Source organism: Pinus tabuliformis, chromosome 1_2 (assembly GCF_031772625.1).
Source record: "Pinus tabuliformis cultivar Carrire ecotype Pingquan chromosome 1_2, CPIR1, whole genome shotgun sequence".
NCBI lineage: Eukaryota > Viridiplantae > Streptophyta > Pinopsida > Pinales > Pinaceae > Pinus > Pinus tabuliformis.
The window spans coordinates 56,179,303-56,195,038 of record NC_142298.1 but is presented as its reverse complement, the minus strand read 5'-3'; the positions used below and the strand labels follow the sequence as shown (position 1 = coordinate 56,195,038).

Here is a 15,736-nt window from a genome sequence, read left to right as displayed (position 1 = left end):
CATATGTTCCCCAACCTTAAACTCCTTAAACAACCTATGCTAATCTGCATAACATTTCCACCTATCTTATGCTCCATTTAGATTCTTTTTGATAACCTACATTTCCTGTTCCATCTCTGCCAACATGTCTGGTCCTATCAACACCATGTTCACTGGATCACTCCAACTTATGGGAGTATTACAAATCCACCCGTAAAGTGCATCAAACGGACTCATCCTCAGTGACTCCTGATACCCATTGTTATAAGCAAACTATGCCAGTGGAAGATACTCTTTCCACTTCCACTGTTGATGCATCACATACATCCTCAATATGTCCTCCAGTATTCTTTTGACACTCTCTGTATATCCATCTTTTTGTAGATGATAAGTTGTGGTGAAGGCCAACTCTATACCCAAACCTACAAAAAACTCTTTCTAGAATCTGGAAGTGAACTTAGCATCTTTGTCTAACACAATCTTCTTCGAAACACCATGCATCCTCACTATCTCCTTGATGACGATCTGTGCTACATCACTAGCTAAATATGTATACTTCATTAGAATGAATTGTGCTACCTTTGTCAACATGTCCCACCCAACCATGATGGAATCATGATGTCTAGATGTCCTCGGAATGCCGTTAATGAAGTCCATGGAATTGAACTCTCATTTCCATTCCAGAATGAGAATAGCTTGTAGTAAACCACTTAGATGCTTACACTATGATTTTACCTATTGACAATCTAAGCATCTAGCCAAAAACTATGCCACTTCCTTCTTCAGATTCAGCCAATAATAGAACTTCCTCATCACTGTCAATGTCTTATGATATCATGGGTGACCTGAATATGGTTTAGCATGAAATTCCTTTAAGATAAGCTTCTTGAACTCACTGTTTTTTGACACATAGATCTTGTCCCTAAATCTGATCAAACCATCTGTTGTCAGATGATAGTCCACATCCTGATCACCTGTATCATGTTGTAACATGTGCCTAAGCTCCCTATACTTGTCATCCTATTGTCATTCCTGTAAGATGAGATCATGTAGATCTATTCCGTATGAACTCATAGATGGCATGTGATTTACCTGTATTCTTCTGCTAAGGGAATCTACAACCTTGTTCTCTTTCCCTTTAATGTACCTGATTTCAAATTTGAACTCACTGATCATGGCCAACCATCTAGATTGCATGGCATTCAGATTTGGTTGGTCAAACAAGTATCTCAATCCATTGTGATCACACATTAGTACAAATATCCTTCCAAGAATATAGTTCCTCCACATCTTCAATGCATGTATGATCACTACCAACTCAATATCATGTGTAACATAATTTTTCTCATGCTCATTCAATACTCGTGGTTTCAGGCACATGGTTTAGTGGCTCAAGTATTATTTCCCATGGATCTCATGTGAAGAAGCCTTTAAAATGATTATCAATTATTCATTGTAATGTTCCTATGTTAAGTAGAGGGCTCACTTGGTTAGGCTAGGATGTTGTTCAACTTTGTTGCATTTAAGTCCAGCACGACTGTGTTTAAGCCATTAGATAGTAATAGATCTGTTGTTATCTAGTTTCTCAGTTTGGGGTTTCTAAAATAAAACTTGTGAGTTTTATGTGTTGTTGTTTCTATCAAATTGTTTTTTTTTTATAATAATGGTAACATAGCAAGGGATCGTGGCATGGAGAAGGATATGGTGATTGTAAATTCCAACATTGACATCAAAGATAAGAGAACATCCCAAAACAATATTCTAATGTGGAGTTGAGCATGTAGGGCACCAAATAACCACCATACATGGATGGATTATGTGTTTCTTGTGGATGAGAGAGTATGCATGGAGATTTCAACATAAGCATCCTAAGAGGAAATATAGGCCCAAAAATCTCACATTCCTCCATGAAAACCAGATATGAAGAGCAGAGCCCTCAATGTGTTAAAGGCAGAGGATGCCAGCATAATTTTTGGGACAACAATAACCAAGATACAATTTCTTTGGAGATAAAATTTATAAATGGGAATATGGTCGTAAGACCTAGTTAGGAATGCATGCCCCTCCCAGTAAAGTATTGGAATGCACCTAGGTCATAGGGGAGGACGGTATGCATATTTCACTTGTCAAGTTTAAATGGGGGAATGTTAGGGTAAACTTAACTTGGTGAAAGAGTCAGAGTTGTTAGGTTCGTAGTGGTGGTTTCAGGAACATGCTTTTGGTGGCTGATGGTATTAGTGCCCATGGGTTACATGTGATTATGCATTTAAAAGATTATGGATTCTTCAGTATAATGTTCCTGAGTTGAGCAAAGTGCTAGCTTCATCGAGCTAGGATGTTGGCTAGCTTGGTTGCTTTTAGTTCAAGGCATGTTACATTTAATCCATAAGATAATGTTGAGTTTTTCCATTACACTAAAAACCATAGGTAATAGTAAACTTCCAAAGCCCTAATGTTACCTTGACTGGAAGGTTAGTCGCATGTTCCCCAGGTGGTGGTCATTCCATGTGACTGATTGCCACAGGTGCAACGATTAGTCCAACAATCCCCTTCAATGTAACTTAGGGGAACCATACTTGGGCCAATACTATAAAGCCAAATGTAGGTTTTGAACATGTATAATTATTTCTAAGGGAAGTTTGGATTAGAAATTTGTGTAAGATTTTGGGAATCATTGTTGATGAAATGTGGAATAGTTCCATTGTTCTTGAGATTGGATCAGAATAAGGAAAAAATCCTACATCTTCTTCAGAAAAGATTGCATTGTGGCATGAAAGACTAGGATATATTGGAGAAAAGGGCCATCAAGTACTACACAATAATGGTATGGTATAATGCATGTCAAATTTCTCTTTGGATTTTGATTTTTTTCAACATTGTTTATATGGGAAGTAGAATTGGGTAATATTATCCTCTGAATATATGAGCTCAATGGGGAATATTAAAGTTTGTGCACAATGATTTTTTTTGGACTTTTGTTAGTTCCATTACTAGGTAAACATATACTATGTCTCATTTATGGATGACTATTCAAGGAATACATGGATTTATTTCCTCAAGAATAAATGTAAAGTGTTTGAAAAATCAAAAGAGTTTAAGGCTTTTGTGGAAAACTAGTTCGGAATGATAGATATATATTCTTGGTCCAAAGAAGAATTTACAATGGAGTATTTATGCCTTTAAATAAGCTACATTAAAAGAATACCTTTGGACAAACCATGGCATCAAAACATGGAGAAAAAAAACACAATAGTAAATTGACTCTAACTTAATCAAGTTTACCCAACACAACCCTAACATACAAAATCTTGGTTGATTAAAAAAAAATCATCCCTTGGAATCAACCTTTTACTTCGTTTATACAAACTTCAATACTAATCAGAATTAGTTTTTTTAGCAAAATTTTAGACATAGAATTTCAAAATAGATCATCACTATACATAAATATGAGGAGTTGATAGAAATTTCTTACCAAATGTTTATCCTTATATGCTTATGTTTTATGGTTTTTTTTCAAATTATCCCTATAAAAATTAAACAAGTATCCTCCTAATCCATAAACTATCGTGGATATTCCACTAGACAGTTTGTTGCAACAAGTTTGACAATATTATATTAAAAATCTGAAGTTCTACATTATTACAACTTTATGTAATTTCTAGATCTGTAGATTTTACTGTAATTAGTCCATGGGTGTGAATGGAACATTAGAGGAAATTTCAGCCTAAAAGTGGCCTCCTAAGGAAAAATAATAAAATAATAGTTAAAATAATAAAATAAGATTTATGAATTTTGGAGGGAAAAGAATAAAACTACTTTTTTAATTGTATTTTTGGCTTATCTCCTTATATGTTTACTCAAATTTCAAGTGTATACACACATTGGATGCGGAATTAAATTCCACATCCAACGCGTACCAATTATCCATACTTTTGAGAAGACCCCAATTGACAAAAATTGTAGATAATCTGCAATTTTTTTCAATGTGGGTCTTCTCAAAAGTATGCATAATGGGTACTTGTACCTATAGATGGATTTTCCTAATCTTTTCTACAATTATTTTTTCCCTCAAAGCATCTCCTATAAGATCTTCCCCTTACTACTCCTTGATGCCCATATACAATGTCTAATGGTGAAGGTGACAAATATCCAAATTAAGTTTCAAATGGGGACTTTCAAGTTGAAGTGTGGACTACTCTATTATAGGAATGTTATATGTATACAATATTTTCATCCCATGTCGTCAAATGCTTCTGGTTGTATCCCCTTAGAAGTTGTACCAAAGTCCTGTTGATTACTTTTGTCTGCTCATCTATCTCTGGATGGAATGTTGTAGATGTCTTCAACTTCGTGTTCATTTTCTCCCACAATGTAGTCCTTAATGCATTGATAAATATTGTATGCTTGCTTGAAACAATGCTCCTTGGTATCCCAAAGTGCACCCAGACCTGTCCAAAGAACAAGTTTATGGCTTCTTTCTCGCTGATGGTCATTTTATAGGGCATCATAACACACATCTTACTAAACATGTCAAATACCACGAACAGGTAGTCATGTCCCTTCCTAGTCATCAGTAAACCTCCCACAAAGTCCATGGAAATTCTTTCCCAAGAAGAGTAGGTATAGGCAAGGGATGATATACACCCTATTTCCTATTACTAGGCTTACTAGTACGACAAAGCATGCATCCTCTTATGAACCTAGCTACCTTCTCTTGCATCTTGGGCCAATACACATACCTCTGTAAGTTATCCAGGTCTTTCCTACACCATATTTCCCTGCAGCCTTGGAGGTGTGAGCCTCTCTGATCAACTGCAATCACTCACATTTGGGAACACATAGCTCATCTAGCATGTAGAGTAACCAATATTGGAGATGGTAGTCAACAATTTTATCGTTGTCGTACACATTACTCTGACTCTGCAACTGTTGTTAAACCTCCTTGAATTCTTCATCTTCTAAATATGCCTCTCTGTATGCATCATGGGTGAATGGATCCATGTGCATAGATGTCCCCAAAGTTGTGGCCTTTGATGTGGGTGGCCTTAAAATCACGTCGGCCAACTTGTTTGTTCTTCCCTTCTTATACTTGACCACCAAATGAAACTGTTGTAAATATCCCATCCACTTGTAATGCCTGGTTTGTTGTAGCTTACTATGGGCATGCATGTACTCTAACTACTAGTGATCTGTGTGGATTACTGTCTCCTTTCCAATAAGATAGTGCTTCCACTTCTTCACAACTTGCACCATGGAATAAAGCTCCTTGTCATAGGTAAGATAGGTAAGGACTACCCCATGAAATAATTCAGAATGGTAGCATACAGACCTTCCTCCCTGCATCAAGACACCTCCCATATCACACCCACTTGCATTTGTCTTCACTTTAAAGGGCCAGTGCAAGTTTGGTAATGCTTGAACTAGTGCTTGGCTGATCTTCTTCTTTAGCTCTTCTAAAGCCCTTTGTTGATCTTTTCCCCACAAGAAACTCTTTCCACTTGCTGTTACGGCATGGAGTGGTGCTATTGCCACTGAAAATGAGGGTATGAACTTCCTCAGGTACTGTGCTACCCCAATGAAACTCCTGACCTCATAAAAATTAGTAGGAACTGACCATTTCATGATGGGCTCCATCTTGGAAGGATCTATCTTCAGTTCTCCTCCACCGGTCACATATCCCAAATACACCAAAGATTGTTGTGCAAACTCACACTTCTTGAGATTTTCTAGCGACTGGTTCTTTTTCAATGTTTCCAGCACCTGCATCGAATGTGACATATGCTCCTCCTATTTAGCACTATATACCAGTATATAATCCAAATGGACAATGAAAAATGAATCTATAAATGTGTGCAATACATAATTCATTAATCTCATAAATGTAGTGGTGCATTACGTAGGAAAATTGGCATGACTAACCCCTCATATAAACCTTGCCTGGTTTTGAAGGCGGTCTTCCATGTATCTTCTTCTTTGACTCGAACCTAGTGATATCTAGACTTCAAGTCCAACTTGGTGAAGTACTTTACTTGCTACAATTGATCTAGCAGATCATGTATCTTGGGTAGGGGGTATCTATTCTTGAGAATGATTTTGTTCAATCCCCTGTAATCTATAAACATCCACCAAGTCCCATCCTTCTTCAGCACAATTATGATGGTTGACACACATGGTGATGTACTCGATTGAATGACACCCTATTCCAGCAATTGTTGCAACTGTTTCCTCACCTCACTTGCCTCTATAAAACAATGCATGTACAACCCAATATTTGGCAATCAGGAGTCTGGCAATAGCTTGATCTCGTGCTCCATTTCTCTCTTAGGTGGTAACCCTTTAAGCTCTCAAAACACATCCTTGTATGCCTGTAACAACTCCTCCATTTTTTTTTTGTTTCTTAGTACACCCCTCTGGGAATGCCTTGCCTCTTATTGACTCCTCTTTAGACTGACTTTCTCTTAAAAATAGTAGAACATACTTCTTGCTCAAACTAATCAATTGCTTGGTTGGAACTTACCAGTGAGATTTTTGACTTGCCTTTGTGTGCGTTGATGATGAAAAATTTTCCATCCTTGACAAGTCGATACTGGTTGGATCTTCTCATGAATATTACATCACGCATGTACATGTATGAACTCCCAAATACGACTCCACATACATCAAGGGGAACCAAATACAGATATACTTCATCAATAAAATCAACACTGATAACAAATCTAATTTTACATTGTTTTATTACCTTCATCGCTGCATCCCTATTTACCCATCCCAATGGATATGGGTTTGGATGATCAGGAACTTCTAGCCCAACTTCTTGACTAAATCTATTGCAATGAGATTCACCTGCGATCCTGAGTCAAATAGAGTATAAATCTTTGTCTTCTTGACTTGTATCTTTATATGGAAGAGTTTGGCCATTTCTTTCTCTTCCTCTTGCTGAAGGCTACTCAGATTCATGTCCTTCTGCACTAACGTACATGTGATTTTCTCATCCACATCCGAGTTGTTTTCAACTTGGTTTCTTAAATCAATGGTCATGAGATTCTTCTTCTTGTTATCTTTCCTCTTGTTCTTCGGGTTTAGCTTTGGATGCAACTTCCAACACTTCTCCTTTGTATGGCCATCAATTTTTCAATGGCTGTAGTGGTTGATAGGATCTTTGCACTAGTGTTCTATGGCTATTGTCTTATTATCTTTTCCTCATTTTTTCTTCTTCTTCCCTTACTTAGAATCTTTTTGTTTCTCCTTATCCTTCGATTGACTTGATTGTACTTTATTTAGGCCTATTTTTTCCAGGTATTGCGCCTGTACACAAGCCTCACCCACCGATTTAGGCTTGAACAACAACAATTGCTCACAAAGATGGCAGTGCAAATCCCTCAAATACTTGAGGATTACATCTAGGTTCTTTGGAGAGATACCCAACATTATAACCATATTTCTAAATTTCATGGTGTACTCTTGCACGCTTTTGCCTGACCTTTTCCTGAAGTAATGCCACCGGATCCACTGGTCCTCCATGTACCCAATGGGATAAAATTCTGACTTAATGAGGGTTTCGAAATTCTCCCACTTAGGCACTATAGGTTCTCGCTCCAACCTCAGGGTTTCCTGGTGGCCCTCCCACCAAGTCAGTGCATGGCCCTCTAATTTCAGTCACGCGAATTATATCTTTTGTCCTTCCTCGATTTGATGGACACTTAAATAAACTTCTAGCTGCTACAATCAATGGTTTAGCTTTACATCGTGGATCTTGCTATGGCACATATTGATATCAAATTTTGCTTCCATTTTAAACAGGGACTGTGATTGCTTCACAACACTCAAACTAGGTTGATATTTTTCGGGTCCTTTATTCAACCAGTTCTCCATTTCTCCCCGATTTTTTGATCCCTATTCTGATTTGTCCTCTACATTCGAACCCCCATCTTCTCCAAATATCCCAAGCTTTTTATTCAATGCCTCCATGAGGAGGCTTACATTGGGGTTGATATCTGCGACTTGTTGGTCCAACCGCATAAACTTCACCTCTGCAAGATCACGAAGTTCGTTTATAGATTCGTCGACCATGATTAGGGTTTTACAATTTTTGGCCCTGTTGATCTAGATCCCTGCAATCTCAACAAAATACCCAAAGAAACCTTATATGATACTAAATTATCTGTAAACTTCCATGGATATTCCACTAGACAGTTCGTCACAATAGATCCAACATTATTATATTACAAATCTAAAGTTCTACACTATTACAATTTTATTTAATTTCTAGATTTGTAGATTTTACTGTAATTAGTGCATGCACATGAATGGAAATTATAAAAGAAATAGAAAATGAAAAAATAAGCTCACACACACACATAAGACACAAAATATTCTCTGGGAAACCATTTCGGGAGAAAACCCAACTGGAAGGTGAGGTCGCTTCACTCTCTTTCTTTGTTTGGAAATATGGCTGCATGTACAAAGAAGTAATGCCTATGGCCCATGGGCTGCTACATTGCACAGGTCCTCTCTATGTGCTCTACCTCCTATCTCTCCTGGCTATCTTTGCTCAGCTAAGGAACAAAATTCTCTCAAAATAATGGAATGCCTCTTCCTCCTAGTGGCCTGGTTATAACACAACCTAATAGCCTACTAGTTGTTAATTTTGACCACACCAGCTCTTAACTAGAGTTACAATATAAAATATTCTAGAGTATTTTACATCATAAACATGTGGCTAGCCCCTTTTCCATGAATAATGGGGGTTGACATGGCATCCTCCCGAATTATAAGTGAGAAAACAGGAAGGTCAACTTCTGAGTGGCATAACTTTTGCATACGGACTCTGATTGGCACGCTTCTTGCATCGTTGGAAATATCTCTGTGTAGAACAACACGAAATGTTTCACTTAAGTGCCAAGTTTTACCTGAGAAAAAAAATTTCTTTTGATGCCTCAAAACGCGCCCAGAAGATTTCAAACCCCGTTTTCCCAAACTGGGTCCTGCCGGTAAAAATGGTCCCATGAGTTGATTTCTCCAAAATTTCCACTCTGAATGCATTGATATGGATGAAAAATAATATAATTATCCAATCTGGATCATTTCAAATAATTAATGATGAGATAAGTTGATGCAGGATCATTAGCTCTCAAATTGGTTTTTCATGAGGACTTTTATTTTTGAGAAAAAAATCATTAATATTGTAATTTTTAATTGAGAGATTTTCATAGAAATTAATTTTATGGAGATATGGGTTTGATTTAAAATTATTTCTAGAAATATTGAGAGACTTCCTCATTAACATTTTTGGAGAAATTTTGTTTAGAATTTGGAGGAAAATAATGGAGATATTCTCCATAAATTGAGATATGTAAATAATTAGTAAAGTCTGAGAGGATTTTTAGGATATGGGAAGATTTTAGGAGATATTTTAGGATATAGAACTAATTTTTAGTTGAGATCCATTTGTATAAATTTATTGTAAGCCTATAACCATGGCAGAGGTGGCCAGGGCATAAATGCTTATATTGTGAATCATGTAAATATTTTCCTTTTAATTAAAGTATGAGTTTTGAGTGTATTTTTCTGTGGTTTTGCTTTAAGGTTGTGGATTTTTAAAGTGCAGGCAGTTGGTGCCTGCACCATTTGGTATCAGAGCCCGCATTCATGGAGGTTTTGGTTTCCATCATTGAGGTGACATTTAAATATTTAAACAAGAGCACCCGTTGGATTGTGAAATATAAGTTTGACAAACAAACCAACGTTCCACGTTGCCTGATAGACCAATGTTGATGCTTATCAGTAGAGTGTGTTTCATTGAAGAAACATTCAAGTGTAGCTTTTCGTTGAAGTTTAAAATAGAAATTGGTGAATGAATCGTGCTGGAAAAGAACCTAGCCACAATCATGAGGTGTTGTGTGATTTTGCAGTGCTAGAATGCGTGTGCGTATGAAGCAACTTGCTTTGAACGAGGAGCAATAGGACTACATATTTGTCAAGTAGAGATATATGAAAACACTGTTAAATGGATTAGAGTCGCGGACCAGAGAAGAGCCTATGAAAAATACTTTTGCATAGAAGAATCGTGTATTAGTGGCACACATGTTTTGTCCAGTTCGATCTTTGCATGCATGGATCACATTGTGTGGAGCAATGATATGCTTAGAGAAAGTTGCAAGAACGTTGATCCTGATGTGTGGAGTGATGTGTGGAGCATGGATCCTTATGCGTGAAGCGATGATATTCTTGGAAAATAGTTGTTGTGTGTAGAGAACGTGTTCATAAGTTTGTTGAGGGAGAGTACGTTCATTCTCATTGTTGCTGGAGAAGACCTGATAAACATCAACAATCTTTGGGAACCCATTATCTATGCACTAATCTAGTAGAAGGAAATGATATAAGATCATGGCCATAAATGTTTTGAAGAGTCATCGTTATGATCACTACTTGAAACTTAATTCAACCAAAGGAGTAATGAATTATTGTGATTTCTCTTGAATCTGTTGATAGTTTATGCGTAAGGTTGTATGTGGATTAGCCGAGTCGATGAGGAGATGTTGTAACTGTAATGTCGAGATAGTTGTCAGATGAGTCATGACAACGAAGCTGCCAGCAAATGGTTTTGTGTGGGATGATTTTTTGTTTTTAAGTCTGTGTGAAAGCTACGAGGATATTAATTTTTGTAGACATATTTTTGTAAAAAAATATTTTTGTTAATGCATAAATCTAACCTGGAGTTGTGCAGAACCATCTAAGATCTTGCTGTGGAAATAGAGCGGTAGCAGATTTGGTAGCCAACAGATAATGTGCTACTTGTAGATCTGTCTGAAGAACCATGGAGTCAAACGATGAGTATTAATGGTAGCATGCCCAATTGATGTGCTAAAATATCATGAATCTGGAATTGAATTTATAGAATTTTGATTTTGGTCACATTTGGAAAATATCATGAATCTCAAATTGAATTTATAGACTTTTGTTTTGGTCACATTTGGGTTGGTTTGATTTAGTGGAGTTTCATGGAGAATGGAGAATATTCCAAAGAATGAGAACTTGGATATGAAAGCATAGTACAAAGACACTTATGCGAATAAACGAGGAGTTGATATATTGAGATATCACAAGCTATTGGTTTTGATTTTTTTGGTAATTAATTGATTTGCAGATGTAGCAACAGAAAAGGAAAATTGTGTCAAGAATTTTGACAGTTGTGATGGAGAAAAAGAGTGATGCACAAACCTAAAGAGCAAGGAGTGCTCAAAATGGGTTCCAGAGGAGGGGACCAAGAATTAGAACAGTCGGATCTAAGAGGAGGAGCTTGGTGAGGCGTATGTAGCAGGAAAGAGGTCTGCTACTATAGAGGTAATTTGTAAGTCACAATGGGCAGCGAGAAGCTCACAAAAGGGGAAGATGAAGATGACCATGGGAATTCATTTGAAAAATTTTGATGGGAGCCATAGAGATGCCAAAGCAGTTGGCATAGGGAAAATTTGTGATGAGGAATTTGAGAAAGAGATGAATAAGATGAAGGCACGATTGAATGTGCTTTAGGAGTTGCTATAACAGAATGAAGAGAACCAGAAGTATGGGTGGAACTTGAGGAAAAGGGTTAAGTGGCATCTTGAAATATTATGGGCCAAGAAGTAGAGACAAAAGTTGGGACACAGATTGAAGGAAGAACTCAGAGCAACTAAGTACGAGGAAGCAGTTCACAAAGGTGAACTTAACAAAAATGGTGATGATGTTGATGAATATTTGGTGTTGGAGACTTTAAATGAAGCTAAAGAGCCTTAAGTTTTTAAATCTGATGATTTGTGTGTGATTGTAGGTTTTGTTATAAGTAATAAACAATCTTTTGAAACTTTCATGAATATTGAGAAAGATGAAGAAAGAGAACAAAGTCCAAATTTTGTTCTTAGCAGAGACGAATAACAATACTTGAATGGAATGCTCATTAGGGATGATGAACCAAAGATAGAATGTGAGGATGGACAACTTCTAAATTTTTTTGTGAAGAAAGATACAGTAAATTTGAAGGTTGAAGAATTCCTTGGCAACATTGAGACACATTTCAATCAACAGATTAAAGCAAAACCAAGAGTTCAGGCAACAAGTTTACAAGCATGGAATAAGAGTGAAGGTACACTGGTCTGGTTATATACTCTTCTTTTGATGGTTTTCGTGGTTGGGAAAATTCCTCTTGAAATGGTGAGCAGAAGCATGGTGAAGACAAATGTTTTGCAGCGAGAAAAGCAGGAGTGGAGTTACAATAAAGTTCAAGAGGTGGATGCAGAAGGACAAGAACATGACAAATCCGATGATCGACAAAAAAATTATACATGGGATCCAGGAGGACATGGCAACAACAACTCATGGTTAGGAGGCCATGAAATTTTTCTACTTGGGGAGTCTGATGGAGGAGCATTAGCTCTTAAATTGGTTTTCATAAGTTGTTTTATTTTTGAGAAAAAATCATTAATATTGTAATTTTTAATTGAGATATTTTCATAGAAATTAATTTTATGGAGATAGGGGTTTGATTTAAAATTATTTCTAGAAATATTGAGAGACTTCCTCATCGACATATTTGGAGAAATTTTGTTTAGAAGTTGGATGAAAATAATGGAGATATTCTCCATAAATTGAGATATGTATATAATTAGTAAAGTCTAAGATGATTTTGAGGATATGGGAAGATTTTAGGAGATATTTTAGGATCTGGAACTCATTTTTAGTTGAGATACATTACTATAAATTTATTGTAAGCCTATAACCATGGCAGAGGTGGGCAGGGAAGAAATCATGTAAATATTTTCCTTTTTTTTAAAGTATGAGTTTTGAGTGTATTTTTTGTGGTTCTTTTTTAAGGTTATGGATTTTTAAAGTGTGGGCAGTTAGTGCTTGCACCATAGCTATAAGTGGCCATTTTCCTATAAGCAATGTCCAACTTAGTATAGGTTGGAGTGGATGAAAATAAATATTTTATTTTCCATAATAGGTAAAAATAATTGATCATCTTATCCACTATAGTTTGACTCTGGAATGATTCACTCATGCTTGAAATTTGACAATGCTATCTCTCTCCTTCAATAATATTTCTTAATAAGTTTCAAGAGAAAGGAAATTTCCCTTTTTACCTCAACAAATAGGTAAACCCATTTCTACAAAGTTATTGGACTTATTCATAAAAATATTGACACTTATTTTAAGTGTATTACCTACATTGTGATCCCATTGGACCAAAATTTAATTTCTCAATACCCTATTTGTTTCCATATTCATTAAATTATGATCATTAACTCAAAGGGCCTTCTGTTCATTCCAAGATTTGGAATTGAGAAATTTTACTATTTAGCTTGTTAATTGGGGTTTATTACCTAATTCTTCAAGTGACTATTGTATATCCTATTTGGTTTGATATCTTAATATTGATTCATCTCTTTCCTGTGTAAAATAATTACATGGCTTATTAATATGTGCTATAATATGGTCCCAAAAAATGTATTTGGCCCCAATCAAATAAGTTTTACCAGCTGGTTTACCCTATGCCCATTCCAATTATCCTTGCAACTTAGCTTTAATATTTTGATGTTCAATGATAATCCCATCTTTCAAAATTTATATTTCATCAATTTTGACAATAATTGTTATTTTCAAATTTTCAACCTCAACCTCATAGAGATTTGTTGAGACTCAACAACCTCCCCTTAAAATTTTATCCAAAACAATTTTGGGACCTTAATTTTCAAATTATTTTATCAAGTTATTGAATCTAGTTTGCAATAAACATTACTAGACTGGTAGATAATTATAATTATAAATATTTTTCAAAAAAATGTACTTAAAATACAATAACAATGAAAAACTAATAAAAACTTCAAATTCAACCATATCAGATATTGGTCCCCCGACCTAGCCTTGTTCACATTCATTAGAAGTCCCAATATCTAACAAGTAGGTTGCATCGCAGCTAGTCCCTGCCTTTTGCGGGGAGAGCCCTAAGTGTTGAACAACCGAGCCATATAATAAATGCCAAGACAGTCAGCCAAAGCCATATTTAGACCTCGTTGACCCACCAACATGAGCAAAGGTATAGATTGGAAGGCTGCTTCTCTGAACTGCCTGCAATTACTACCTTTGTACTCATGTGAATGATTGCAAAGAAGTATTTTCTGGATTTGATCACGAGGATTTTTCTAGTTCTTTCTTTGTAAGGTGCACAAGAAAACTTGGTCTGCCCACTATGGAAGTTATAGATATTTCACGAAAGGTGACTGTCATTGAAGGCATTTCCGACTTCAATTACTTCGAAATGTTGGGAAACCCTGAATCCAACACATTGACTAGTTTTGCGACTACAAAATCAGACTTAAAGTTCTTTGGCTTAAGTCAATAAAATATAGAATTGAATGTATGATATTTCATTAAATTTATCACATCTACATGACTGAGAACCCGTCAATTTGACACTTTGATTTTGAAGATCAATTACTTCGAAATGTCGGGAAACCCTGAATCCAACACATTGACTAGTTTTGCGACTACAAAATCAGACTTAAAGTTCTTTGGCTTAAGTCAATAAAAAATAGAATTGAATGTATGATATTTCATTAAATTTATCACATCTACATGACTGAGAACCCGTCAATTTGACACTCTGATTTTGAAGAAGATGATCCCCTTACCTTCTGGAAATTCCCAACAACTTTTGTCAAATCAACAAGATGGGCAACTTTACCAAAGAATGTATGAACACCAATAGCAATGACAACAACCTCAATTTCTCCTTTCTTACATGTTGAACTGGAGAAGACTTTGTCTCCAGGCTTCTTTGTAACAGGAAGAGATTCACTAGTCAAGGCTGACTGTATGAAAAACACAAGAAACACAACTTCAGAAAAAAACATTCTTTCCAAGAAAACATAAATGCATTACGAAAGAGAAAAAAAAAAACTGACTCTATCAAAACAAGGGCACATATCCCTACATGTATATATGATACTCTGAAAACAGGGACTATTTCTTTAATTGGCATGACATACAATGCTTGTTTAACCACGATAAGTGGTACGCGTGCTCATACCTGGTCAATTTTTAAAGGATCGCCTTCAAGTAAACGAGCATCTACAGGAAAAATATCTCCTAGTTTAATGCTAATAACATCCCCTGGAACTAGAATTGTTGCATCCTGTTCTTGCCATTGCCCATCTCTGAGAACCTAAATAAAAAAATTGCACTGATTACGGTTGTCGTGATAATGTATAAGCTACATTTTCTAGCTTGCAATCTTCCTTGTTTTGGCTAACTTTGTTTGTTAAAGAGGAGAATCCAGACCTTTGTTTTAGGAGCTAAACGCACCATGAGAGCAGCTGCAGTGTTACCTGCATTGTTCTCTTCTAGGAAGCTGATTGTTGAGTTTATAAACAACAGACAAATGATTGCAATTAATTGATTCGTCCAAATTAACAAGATTAAACAAGTGAACCGACCAGAATGTAAGAAAGGTTTGCACAAACTTGTCCAATCTTACCCCTCCATTAGCAAGAACAATAGCCATGAGTGCTGACAGATAGGTAGTAAACAACTTGGCATATTATTATTCAAAATAGAATACCTCTGCTGGGAAGAATGTTCTATTTTGACATTTGGATCAATTCTCCTTCATTTTCATTCCTTGATAGCGAAAACAGAAATTTAAAATTATTAATCCAAGCATCGAATGATGTTGTCACAAGGCACATGTGAGAAAAATATACACAAATACACTACTAGGCCT

General features: G+C 36.1%; 1 protein-coding gene across 1 annotated transcript; it reads right to left on the bottom strand.

The window, feature by feature from the left end:
• Window positions 1–14,448: 14,448 nt before the first annotated feature.
• On the bottom strand, window positions 14,449–15,517 carry LOC149204407 (ATPase 8, plasma membrane-type-like). The gene is made up of 5 exons (XM_089397114.1): window positions 15,450–15,517; window positions 15,295–15,364; window positions 15,044–15,178; window positions 14,646–14,825; window positions 14,449–14,529 (listed from the first exon to the last, which is right to left on the bottom strand). The coding sequence occupies exons 1-5, from the start codon at window positions 15,515–15,517 to the stop codon at window positions 14,449–14,451; spliced, it is 534 nt and encodes a 177-aa protein (XP_089253240.1).
• Window positions 15,518–15,736: the final 219 nt, after the last annotated feature.